At 46.1% G+C, this 12,947-nt stretch overlaps 2 protein-coding genes across 4 annotated transcripts in view; both read right to left on the bottom strand.

Annotated features, from left to right (window-relative positions):
- Nucleotides 1–348: 348 nt before the first annotated feature.
- Nucleotides 349–2,023, bottom strand: LOC115367782 (nuclear factor 7, brain-like). The gene has a single exon (XM_030063698.1). It carries the CDS (start codon nt 1,750–1,752, stop codon nt 370–372), a length of 1,383 nt encoding a protein of 460 aa, XP_029919558.1. The 5' UTR covers nt 1,753–2,023; the 3' UTR covers nt 349–369.
- Nucleotides 2,024–7,586: 5,563 nt separating this feature from the next.
- The window catches only part of anp32e (acidic (leucine-rich) nuclear phosphoprotein 32 family, member E), a 10,669-nt gene continuing 5,308 nt past the window's right edge, over nt 7,587–12,947 (bottom strand). Inside the window, exons 5-7 of one of the 3 annotated variants that reach the window (XM_030063706.1) lie at nt 12,883–12,947; nt 9,250–9,286; nt 7,587–7,984 (exon numbers count right to left, since the gene is read on the bottom strand). The exon at nt 12,883–12,947 is cut by the window's right edge and continues 66 nt beyond it. In XM_030063706.1, the coding sequence (XP_029919566.1) occupies nt 7,899–7,984; nt 9,250–9,286; nt 12,883–12,947 (188 nt within the window). In that variant the 3' untranslated portion in view covers nt 7,587–7,898. Of the gene's footprint in view, nt 7,985–9,249; nt 9,287–12,576 lie in introns of those variants that run through there. The other 2 variants (XM_030063708.1, XM_030063705.1) reach the window with 2 other exon arrangements.

Below are 12,947 nucleotides of genomic sequence, written 5' to 3'. Positions count from 1 at the left end.
AAATCTCAAGCCAGAGTGAAAACACCACAAAATAACAACAATAATAACAACAATAATAATATAACAATAATAATAACAACAGATCTCTGAGGTCTTAACCACAGAGAGAAGACGAGTTTCAGTGAAGAGAAACTCCTGGAATAAAGGACGACTTATCACTTTATCAAATTAGAGTTAATTTACTGCATTAAATGCTATTATTACAGATTACTGTACCTTGTTTTTCCCTTTTTCTATTGTTTGTAGATCATTTTTTCTTTTTTCTTTTAAAAATATTTTTCGCAATGCCATTTCATTTTATGTTTTTAAATTGTTCGTGTTTGCTGTTGTTATAGTTGTCATCCGTCTTGTAACTGTGATGCTCCACTGTTACAGAAACCTGGTGAACACAGGTAAAACCTTCACAGGAGCTTCTTCCCAAGTTTCAATGAATGGGAACAGCCTGTGAGTGAAAGTGTGTGTGAAGGTGTGTATGTGTGTGTTAGTATCAGGATCAGAGAAGGTCAGCTGTCCTCTGTTCCAGTCCAGATGGACTCTGACCCTCTGGAACTTCTTCTGAGGCAGAGCAGTGATTTCATCTGGTGGGGCGAGTGCTGCATATTGACCTTTATAGAACCATATTCTCCATAATCCAGACCATATCACATCCTTCCTCTGGACAGACTCTTCTATCACACCGAGACTCCAGCCTGGACTGTCTCCAACCTCCACGTCCCAGCTGTGAGTCCCTGAGATGAAGACCTCGGATCCCAGAACCGCATGATGGAGGTCAAACCTCTCTGGGTTGTTAGGAAGTTTCTGTCTCTGTCCTCGTCTCACGCTGGTCAGATCTTCAGACAGGACGAGTGTTGGACCAGCGGTGTTGGGGTCCAGAACCACAGGAGTGTAGGAGACCACCTCCTTCATCTTGTCCCAGACGGTGAAGCTCAGGTTGCCCAGGTGTTTGGCCTCGTCTATCAGAGCTCCTGAGAGCAGCTGTGGATCCTCCAGCAGGGGGCGCTGGACTCTCTCCACTGTAGCCTTGTAGTTGAGCAGGAATGAGACGTCTTCAGCTCTCAGCTCCTTCTCTGTGGCTCTGATTGTGTCTGAAAGGGCTGCTATCTCTCTGCTCAGAGCCTCCGTCTTCTCCTTCATCGTCCAACTCTTCTGCTCCTCTTCCTCCCTCAGAGCGGCGATCCTGGCCTCCTCTTCCTCTTGGAGAAACTGGTGAAGCTTCTTAAACTCCTCCTTAATCTGCGTCTCTGTGTGTCGGGCCTGGACCTTAATGTGCTCTGCTGTTTCATCACAATTTGCTTTAACTTCATTAAAGAGCTCCAGTTTCTCCTGGAAGGGCTTCAGTGATTCCTGAAGTTCTCCTTTGTGTCTTTTAGCAACTTCATTGACGGGTCTGAATCTGTGGTCGGTGTGAGTTTCTGAGTCTCGACAGACGAGACACACTGGCTGCTGATGGTCCAGACAGAAGAGCTTGAGTTTCTCAGAGTGCAGACTGCAGAGGAGCTCTGACCCTGCTGAAGCTCTCTGGTCTCTCTGCAGTAAGAAGGCCTCACACAGGTTCTTCAACACCAGGTTACGAGGTGGATCACTCCTTGAAGATCTTCTCTTACAAACTGGACAGTCTTTTATTGGTTTCTCTGTCCACCAGCTCTGCAGACAGGCTCTACAGAAGCTGTGGCTGCATGACAGGAGGACAGGATCTTTGAAGACCTCACAGCAGACAGAACAGCAGAGATCCTCCTCTGAGCTGGAAGCCATTTGGTCTCTGAGGGAAGATAAAAACTCACCAGACAAACCGGTCAGACTGGATGTCAATCAGTCAGTTGTGTTACTTTCACTTTGAATCGTGGCTCTTATAAAACTCACATTCATTGTTCAGAGTCAGCAGCAGGTTAAATTGGCAGTATTCCAGTATTCCCAGTGTTCCCAGTATTCCTCCAGTGGTTCCTCCCTCAGTGGAAGTTGTGGGTTTGTTCTGAAGGTGAATTTGGCTGTCCGTCTCCCGGTGTGTGTCTTTTCTCAATGAGCTGTAGAGGAATGACAGCCTGTTCCCTTGATTTTTCTCAGGTGAGTCAGGTAAGGGGCGGGGCCTTAGTGGACCATTTCTTGTAAACACTCAGCAGTTTGCTGTCACAGATCAGGAAGGAGTTTCACACCACCGCGTTGCTCTCTGGGTATTGTAGTCTGACAGAGACTCTTGTTTGATTTGACTCTTCTAGTAAAAGTTTTGTTTGCGTCATGAACATTTGGCCAAGTCGCAGCGTGAACGTGGTGTTAATATAAAGACGTTAAAATGAAGGTAAACGCACAAAGACAGACTGAGAGCTAATGATGTCAGTACTGCTCCCTCTCCTGCAGGTGGCAGTGTTTGCTTATTGGCATTCCTACATGAATAAGTTTTAAAATACCTGTGACGTGTTCTGTTGCCCCTGATGCTGCACTCCTCTGTGTTGCTCTCATGATGTTTTTGTTTGTTTGTTTATTTGGTGGTGATATGATGTCTTCTTCATGAACAGATACTCATATGATGGGAGCCAGTCTGAACTATTTAGTCCCCCTTGACTTCAAAATTTGGGATGCCCTACGTTTTCACATTTTGAACATTTGGACATTTTGTTTGTCTTCAGAATTTTTTTTTTTATGTTTGTCTGAGATGTTTTGCTGTTACTGTCCGTTTCACTGAGGAAGCAGCTGCTCAGAGAAATGATTAAAATGCTGCCACTGACTTTGACTGTCGGCTCTCTGCCCTCCTGTTGCTTTCTCCTGAACTTTCAGAAGCTTAAATCACAGAAACTGAACAGCGTCCATGTTTGTCTGTGATCGTCTGTTTGTATGAAGACGGGAGGTTCGTCCAGACGGAGAACAGGACCTGCAGAGCCGGTCTGATGACATCAAACCGCTTCGACTCCCCGAGCCGAGCGAAGCCGAAGCCACGACAATCCACCGGCCACCTGCGTTTTTAACATTTCAAAAGGCACAAAATAAGAGACAGTTTGAAAGGAAGGTGACATGATCGCAGTCTGTTGGCCAGCTGTCACTGTCCACGACAAACCTGCAAGACGCCGAGCATGAAGCTGAAGCCACGACAATCCGCCTGCGCTTCTGGAGACTGTCGGTTGTTTTCAGTGAGGACAGTCTGTTTGGAGGCGGCGTCACGGTGAGTTCTCTGAAGGTCCGGACGTGCCGTCATTTACATGGACAACAGCTGGTGTGACGCAGAGTTGGCTGTGTGAAGTCAGCCTCGCGGTTCTTCAGTCAGGTGACTAAACCAGGTGCTTCCTAACCAGGTTTCAGGGTCTCGTTGCCTGGCAACAGCCACATCAGATAAAAGGTCTTAAGGCACAACAGCTGTTTGTGGCTGCGATCGTCCTAAAACAACACTAACATACACAACACTAACATACCCCTCAGATCCAGCCTTGACTTCCCTGAGTGGGACACTTGTACAGACGCTAAGTGGCCACCGGAGGGCGCCTCGTGTACCTGAGTGAGAATAATGACCTGAGGAGAAACGACCATGTACACTGAGAAATAAATAAACTGAGGAGAAAAATATCATTTGCAACTTCACTGCACAAATAACAACAATAAAAAAATGTAAACAATTTTACAGCATGCATGATGTGAAAACCATGGCCACGTCTCACATCGGAATTATTTAATCTGCTGAAATCTCTCAGCTTCACGCAGAGGTCTGATTGGTCTGCAGATTCTCACACTGAGCCAATCAGATCAACACGCTGTACATTATGACACTGATCAAGTTCGATGCCATAAACGATAATGATACATGTTGTTTAGAGGGACAGAGGCATGTTGTTGTTGTTGTTGTCGCAGCAGATGACCACAAGATGGAGCTCAAGACACACAGAGAGTCAGTCAGGCTGCTGGGACTTTCATAATAAAAATGTCGTCTGCAGGCTCCATGCGTGAGATTCAACTTGGCTGCCAAATGTTGCATGTTGGGTAATTTGAGTAATTAGCATAATGAGCTATTTAATCACCAAAAACTGGAAATGGCTGTGATTTAGCCCTTAGTGAACTTGGAAAGGTGATCTGAGAGTCTAAATCCATGTTGGTGGAAAAAAGTCACTTTTAAATGGACGTGGATCAAACTGAAATGGACTGAATGTGAAAACAGCCATTTATAATTTATGCAAATTGTGAGGATTAATGAGGAAAGGTCACATGACTCCATTGTGGTAATACATGTTTTTTTTTTTTTTTTTTTTTTTTTTATGAATGTGGTGAACTGTCCCTTTAACAGGAACGTGCAGCTCAGTAAATCACCAGAAACACGTTTTTTTACTTATTTTTTTATTCAAAACCCCTCTCAAGACTGTTTTTTTTTTTTTTTTTTTTTTTTTTTTTTACACCACACAAAAAATGTCAGAACACAGTAACTCCCCCACAAACAAACAGACGGGATGATGGGAAAAAAAAATATATAAACAATAAGTGATACAGTGAGCCGGGGTCGGGGGGGTCAAAGACTTTAACTAGAACCTCGCTTACCCAAAAATGAAATAAAACAAAATGAAATGAAATAAAAACACCCAGAGAGACTGCTGTTAAAAAGTAAAAACAGGTGAAGGTGAACCAGCTGACGTGTTGCCTGGAAACCACAGAGCCGCCACTTCACACACACACACACACACACACACACACACACACACACACACACACACACACACACACACACACACACACACACACACACATGCGCTGCCCGGCGGATGCTGCGTTCCAACAGATGAACAAACAGAATTTTGTTTTACTTCATGTCGTTTTTTCCCAATGATTTTGTTTTTTAGTTGTAAGTATAAATTTAAAAAAAAAAAAAAAAAAAAAAAAAAAAAAAGGACCTGAAACAGATTCGAGTTGAAATCCTGAGAGCTCCCTCGCCGAGTCAAACTGAACTTTTAATCTGAAGGAACAAGACGGGGATTTGAACAGGAAGTTGGAGGGTTTGGTGTTGCGGCGTGTCTCGACCGCGGCCGAGGGACATCACATAGATTAAACAGACTCAAAAAAAAACTTGTAAATTCTCGGATTAAACACGAAGGGAATTTTCGCGCGGCGGACGCGTGCGAACACGGCCGCAAAGGTTTCGCTCGCCGTTACTCGAGTGACTTGAAAATCACTTCAGCTCGTGACTTTTTTTAACGGCACCGCGTGAAAAACTCACTTCGTGTTCGGTCGCAACCAAAGTTATTATCTTTACCGAAAACTGACAAACTAACAAAAACGAGGTGTGAAAACATGTTTAGTTAACGAGGCTTTACAAAAAAAAAAGAACTGACTGACACTGAATTGTGTTTTTACAAAACTCAGATAAACTCAGATTACAGAGAAAAGGTTTTCACTTTTCTTTCACAATAAAAGCCTTTTCTGACCTTTTGAATCTCGCCCGACAGATAAAAACCAAAACGAGCAGTGAAACTAATGAAAACTAAACAAACTGAGCATTTTCAAGGAATAAAAACTAAATGAATTAAAAAATGAATTGAAGCTAAACTGAAACTGAAAATAAATTGAAATAAAAAATAAAACCGAGTGAAACGGAGAAATCTGCAGGGAAGCAGCAGGATGCAGGAAGCGCTGAAAATTATTACAATTATAATTTAAAAAACATGTGAATGTGAAGCAGCAGATTTCTGTTTGCCGCCCCTCCTCGCCGGCGATCGGCTCGGCCGCCGCGGAGCTTTGTGCCGCACCCTCATGATTTAATGTCCCATAATGCTTTGCTCAGCGAGCCACTCCTCGACACGGCACCAACTTCCTGTCCGTTTGGGAAAAAAAAAAAAGAAAAAAAGAAAAAACACCGGCAGGACTCGGGCAGGTTTGCGGAGCGGGACGTCCCGTCTCAGAGCGCAGGTGGAGGTGCAGCCGCCACGCTAAGCCCCGCCCCCTCCCTCGCTCCCTCTCTCCTATTGGCTGTTCCTGGCACAGCGCTTTATTGAATAAGAAAGGAGTTATTGTTTTTGTGCCGTCCAGTGAAGCTGGATGAGACGGAGGGGCGAGCGGCGCCACCTGCTGCCGGTCTTCTCAAACTACAACACCAAAACCCCGCCCACAAAAACAACCAAAACAATCAGAAGAATAACCATAAAAACTATTCCAACAAATCTTTTCCTCCCCTCCCTCCCCGGAAAACTCCTACGATACTTCAAACACACACATTAGGGCAAATTATTACTTATTATTACCATTATTATGATGAGATTATTGGGATTATTGTTAGCTATGTCTCTAACTGGAGGACAGCAGAGTCCCACTGCGACCGCAGCTCGTCAACACCGAGGGTTTGTCCGGCTGCTGTTCGCCAGACGACCTGAAGGGGGAGCTCTCCTCTCCCGGCCGAGGCTGCGTTTACACACAGGAGGAAAAAAAAAAAAAGACCCGGCCACCTGGAGAAACACGCCGAGTTTTACGGAACGCTTCAGGAGCTCGCCGCAGCGCGAGCCGCCGGCCGGCCGCCCAGATTAACAACGCAAAGTTAACGAGGAAGAAATTCTCAGATTATAAAGACATTTTTTTTCCAGGATTACACTCACAAAATTACACGAAAAAACAGTAGGGGGCGCTGACGTGACGCCTCCCGTTTAAACGGCGCTCGCGTTGCCGTTTGGCTACCATGTTTCAAATTAAAGGTTCTAATGCTAAAATTATTTTTTTAGATCATAATTTATTCATTACCTCTAAAATCATTTTGAGGTCATTTATACTCGTTTTAGATAAAAGGTACGACGACACGCTACAGTTTGTTTTCCCTCCGGCGCGCTGCGGGGATTAAACGCCGACACTGAGCTTTTAATTTGAAGCTGAACATTTTCTGTTAGTGCTGAAGGAGGAAAGCGAGCCGCCGCTCGGCTCTGACAGGAAGCTGCACGTGGGAGAAAAAACAAGGAGGAAACTCGCAGAGCTTCACTAAAGGAACCGGGAGCGAGAACCACAGAGAACGCCGGGTGGAACGCTGGGTGGAACGCCGGGTGGAACGCCGGGTGGAACGCCGGGTGGAACACCGGGAACGTTTCCTGAGGAAAAGAAATGTTTTTCCTCAGGAAGCATTTCTCCAGCTCGTTCTTCAGGTGTGTGTTAACGGGCGCCGGCGGCGACGGAGAGCCGGACGCTTCGGGGCCACGCGGTCGCCGTTCAGAGGCGGTCAGCAGGGAAGAGGTGAATGCTGGGAAACGGCGTCGTCTGAGTTTCAGCTGCAGCTTCAGGTTCCTTTGTTTGGTTCTGTTTCGTTTTTGCAGAGAACGTCACGGGGAGAAAACCTAAAAATCAGCTCTGAGCGGACTGGGAGGCCGGCCGCTCTGATGGGCCCCCTCCTCAGGGAGAGGCTGGTGTGGAGGCGCTAACGGGCCGCGGGACGCCGGCGGGACGTTTCCTACGTTCAGACGGAGAGGAGACAGAGTTGGGGCCGGGGGGGCCGGGGGGCCGGGCGGGGCGCGGCGGCCCCGGGACGCTTCCTGTGTTTGAGTTTAAATCCTGATCGAGCGGAGAGGTCGGAGGGAGGCGCTGAGGGGCCGAGCGGAGGAGGAGGGGCTTAACGTCGGAATGAATACAAATGAAGCTTCGATAAAATCTCCTTTTTTTCTGCAATCTTATATATTATATCATCATTATTATCTAAAAATAAAGAGATTCTGCAGTGATATTCTACTGTAGAGAAACTGAAACGCACTATCTGGAGATCACACTGTTCCTGCTGCTGCTGCTGCTGCCCAGGGTCGCTGCTGCTGCTGCTGCTGTCGTTGTTGTCGTTGTTGTTGTTGTTGTTGCTGTTGTCGTTGTTGTTGTTGTTGTTGTTGTTGTTGTTGTTGCTCTCCAGCTCGGGTCCAGAGGTCGACTGAGACGGACAGAACGAGACAGACGGGCGAGTCGGGCGAGGAGGCCGATTAGTCGTCGTCATCGTCGTCGTCGTCGTCCCCTTCGTCCTCCACGTCTCTCTTCCTCTTCTCTCCTCGCACGGCCGCCGGCTCGTCTGCAGGGAGAGAGAGGGAGACCAGCGCAGCCTTAACGAGAGGACACACCTGATTGGACGAGACTAAAAACCCGTACGGGGACGAGGGGAAGACACAGAGATTAACTTATTAAGTCTAACAGGCTGTAAAGCTCATCTCTATGCAGATGATACAGTCCTTTACTGTTCTGCTGATACGGCTCAGGCTGCTGCTGAAACCCTTCAAAAGGCTTTTAACACACTTCAAGATGCTCTCTTCAAATTGAAATTATTATCGAATCCAAACAAGACTAAATTTATGTTGTTCTCTCGTAGTGACGTTGATAACATGCCACTGTGTATCACGACCCTGGATGGTCATAATATTGAGAGGGTCCAGGAATATAAATATCTTGGTATTTGGCTGGACCAAAAACTTAATTTTATGTTTCATATTGCCATGCTTGTTACCAAGCTGGGTCAGAAAATAGGGTGTTTTTATGAAAATAGAGACAGCTTCCCTACGTCCTGCAGGAAGTATTCCTGTCTGTCCTGGATTACGGTGACGTCATTTATCGCCATGCATCTGCTTCCACCCTAAAATCATTAGATGCTGTTTACCGCTCAGCCTTAAGATTCATTACTGGTGACGGTTATTTTGTCCATCATTGTGTCCTGTATGATAAACTTGGCTGGACTTCCCTGTCTGTCAGACAGAACAGGCATTGGCTTATTTTCGTTTATAAAGCTTCCTCATTATCTGAGCTCTCTGTTGAGGTGATGCAGTAGGAATTACTCCACACGCTCTTCCAATTTTTTGTTGCTCCATGTACCGCGTCCACGTACTGAAAAACTGCTTTTAGCTTCTGTGCAGCTCACAGCTGGAACACTTTGCAATGTGACCTGAAACTTGAAACAACTGTACACCTCGACCAGTTCAAATCCTTGATTGCTGATTATTTTACTCATAATTGTAACTGCTTTTAATTTTGTCCATTTTATTCTGTTTTATTTCCCTGTTTTATTTCTGTTTTTATTCCCTGTTTTATTCTATTTTTTGCTATTTGTATTGTAATTCTGTATTGTTTTTATGGTTGTTGTACATTCGGCATCATTGTAAATGATGTCAATGATGATCCAAATAAAGGTTGAATGAATTAATTAGGAAGAAAGTCAGTTTGTCAGTTGATAAAAGGGATTTTTGCTGAAAACCCTCTTGCAGCAGTGCATTCTGGTCTACTGAGGCTGCAGGACAAACAGGCTACCCATGATGCACTGGGAGTGTCCCGTTCTCCCTGTTCACTCACCTTCATCCTCCTCCTCTGCATAGTCATCCTCTTCCTCCTGAGAGACAGACAGACAGAGAGAGAGACAGACGGAGAGAGAGACATGAAACAAAAGCACATCAGCTGGGTCACCGAGTCAAAGTCCAGAGGCGGGGCTGAGGGGCTCCGGCTGCCCGGCGGCCCGGCGGCAGAGGAGACGGGATGTGAGGCAGTCAGAGGTCACAGGCGTGACGTCCTGCGGCGCTCGGGCGGTGCAGCCGACGCCACGCCGCTCCAGCTGCACGTCTGAGCTCCAGCTGCACGTCTGAGCTCCAGCTGCACGTCTGAGCTCCAGCTGCACGTCTGAACCCTTTAAAGCGGGTCGGTCCTCAGCGAGCGCTGCCGTCCGGCCCGACCGGGGCAGCTTCACCGCCGCCGCCGCCACCGCCGCCGCCGCCGCCGCCGCCGCCGCCGCCGCCTTCCTCCCGAGGAAGCGACCGGTCCTGGCTCCGCCTACAAACTGGGCTGAGCGAGGAGCCTCGGCTCCCCAGGGGCTCGGAGCAGCGCCCGGCGAGGACCGGACCCAAACCTGACGCTCTGTCCACAGAGACACAACCTTTCTGAAACACAACTTTATTCATGTGGTTTCAATACGGAAACCGTGTCCTCGTGTCTGGACGGGGAGGGGGAGGGGCCTGATGAACACCAGGCTGAGCGATCTGATTGGACAGGAGGAGGCTGAGAATAAAAAGAACTGCAAGATCAAAGTGGACAGACGGTCCAGACCAGAGGAAAGGTTGTGTCTCCGTGTGGCTGCAGGTTAGGAACCTGCGGAGGTTAGGAACCTGCGGACACTCAGATTACAGGGGAACATTTTTAAAGGAACACTCCAACGTTTTGGGCAAAATCCCCCTTTTCCCCCCAGACTGAGACCGGATGTTGGACACCATGTCCACCTCTGGACGTCCAGTGCTTCAGTTCCTATGGGTAGCATTTCCTGTTAGCTTAGCATGAAGACTTAAAGTCTATGGGAGTTGTTAGCCTGGCTCCATCAAAGTGGAAAGACGAACCTCCCAGCAGCTCTGAAGTGTCTGACTCACCCAGAGGATCTGAAGACGGTGCAGCATCAGTCTGGGTGAACACTGGAGCGCTGCTGCTGCACCTGGACTAAAACTAAACCACACTAAAACTAAAACTAAAACTAAACTAAACCTAAAACTAAACTAAAACTAAAACTAAAACTAAACTAAACCTAAAACTAAACTAAAACTAAAACTAAAACTAGAGCAGATTAAACTGCCGCTGAGAGACACTACAGCTACTTCAACACCACGACACTTTGACCAGGTTTTCCTCCATCAGACCGACTCTGACTGCTTCCTGTTGCCGGGCGTGGCCACAGGAAGCACCCGACCCCGACCCCGACCCCGACCCCGACCCCGACCCCGACCCCGAACCTGACCCCAACCCCGACCCCGACCCCGACCCCGAACCTGAACCCAGGTTTCACTCATCTTCCATCTCTCCTGAAACAGCCTACGTGTTGCCTTCAGGGTCGTCACGTAAGCTCCATGACAGACAGTCCGACCATTATTATTATTATTATTATTATTATCATTATTATTGTTATTGTTTCACACTTTTTTGTTTTTGTCAGGTTCGCTTCTTTTCCTCTCATCCTGTCATGAGATGATCTGCCCTCCCGAGGCGTCTGGACTTGGTTGGTTCTGTTCGCTGGTCTTGGAGCTTCAGTCCGCCTGCAGCTGAGGAGCATCTTCATCAGGCCATTATCGCCTCCATTAACTTATGAATCATTTAGTGTAGAAAACAGTGAAAAATAAAACCTGAGGCTGATGGGAAGTGATCAGAGTCCAAAGTGACATCATCAGAAGACCAGCAGCCAAATAAAAAATAAAAACTTGACAGACATGAAGGAGGAGAGGAAGACAGTCTGAGCGTCTTAGTGACGCTGAGGTCAGACAGTTTTTGGTGTTTTTACTGGAAAAATGACATCATTCAATTATTGAAATTAAAACTGACCTGAAAATGAGCAAAAAATCTTTAAAAAGATCAAAGTAAAAGCTCATGTGCCCTAGGCTTTTATTTTGACAGTTCTCCTTCCTCCTGGTGAAAAACTGTTTATCACTATTTTAAATCAGGCAGACGCTGGAGTGGGAACTTATGACTGATAAAATCCACAGGAACCTGATGAAGAGCCGCGTTATTATAGCTGGGATTTTTCACTAGTTTTTATTTTTAATTTGAGTCTCCAGTCCAGTTCAGCCTCCAGACTGGGCTCACTGGTCCCAGTTCAGTTGTTGTTGCTGTCAGTGTCAGTGGGAGTCAGTGGATTTAATCTAATCTGGCCGCTGTTTGTCAGATTACCTCTTCACTTTGTGGAGGCAGAGACTCCCAGTCAGTCACACACACACACACACACACACACTCTAACCAGCAACACTGAACACACTGCACACACACACTCTGGACACCGGATCGGTTTTTATAAAGTCTAGCTTGGACTCTCTGTGCGTTGTGGAGAGCGCCTCCCGCTGGTCAGACTCGGCCATGTCGGTGTGAAACCTGGTCAAACACGTCGCCACCGTCGATCCATCAGCTCAGCTCAGCCTCGGAGCGCGCACACACACACACACACACACACACACACACACACACACACACACACACACACACACACACCCTCACACACACACACACACACACACACACACACACACACACACACACCCTCCGTCCCAGGTCATCCAGCCTCATCTCCAGAGCTCAAATCTGGTTTCTTCTAACAGCCAGATCAATAATCTGTCAATGGGATGAGATAATCTGAGATAATCCCACTTGTTTCCAGCGCTAATCAACTTGTTTCCAGAATTTTCTTGAATCAAGTCTCATTTTGTTGGTCCTGGTGGCTGATCTGCCTCATGCTGCCTCATTTCAGCACATTTACATTTAATCCCAGAAAAAAAAAAAAAGAAAAATCACAAAAAAGCAAGCGAAGGATTATCTCATCCCACTGGTGGATTTTTTAAGGCTGTTTGAAGAAAATTAAGATTTGAAAACTGAGCAATTTCACTTGATTTCTTTAAAAAAAATTTATTAAACTACAAGAAAAATACCATAAAATTACAAAAAGAAACACTTTGAAAGTAATTTATCATGAAATCGCCTGAAAAAATAACTGAGAAAAAAGGAAAATTATTGAAAAGTAAATGATCAAAAATTTTATAAAAATTTAAAAAAGCAATAAAAAAAAAATACACAATAATAACAATATAATGAAGTACTAAAATTACCAGAGTAACTATAGTTATTGTAATAATAATAGATTTATAGAATTAAATTACAAGAAAATCTTTAAATAAAATTTTAAAAAATCCACCAAAAAATTAAAAATAAGAAATCGTGGATTGTTTCCCAAGAAGCTCGAATAAAACCTTTTAAGGAATTATTAATTTTAAATAAATGAATAAAAACACCCATCCATACACCCGGCGCTGACAATGAGACTGAATGACCTGTTAGTTTTTTGTTTTTTTTTAACGTCTCTCTGATTCTTCTGACTGTTACAGTGAGACGGGGCGGCCCCGGTGCATTGTGGGAAGCTGAGCTGAGCGTGGTTCGAGCGGCGGCGGCGAGCTGCGGCCTGCTGCTGCCCACCTGCACGCCCTGTTTCATCAGAAAGGACAGGCCCACCTCAGCGCCCTCAGAGCCTTCCTCCTCCT

This window comes from Myripristis murdjan, chromosome 11, assembly GCF_902150065.1.
Source record: "Myripristis murdjan chromosome 11, fMyrMur1.1, whole genome shotgun sequence".
NCBI classification, from domain to species: domain Eukaryota; kingdom Metazoa; phylum Chordata; class Actinopteri; order Holocentriformes; family Holocentridae; genus Myripristis; species Myripristis murdjan.
This window is presented reverse-complemented; position numbering and strand designations above follow the sequence as displayed.

Bases quoted from the DNA above. Each gene is read 5' to 3' on its own strand.
- LOC115367782 (XM_030063698.1), bottom strand. From the start codon at position 1,752: ATGGCTTCCAGCTCAGAGGAGGATCTCTGCTGTTCTGTCTGCTGTGAG.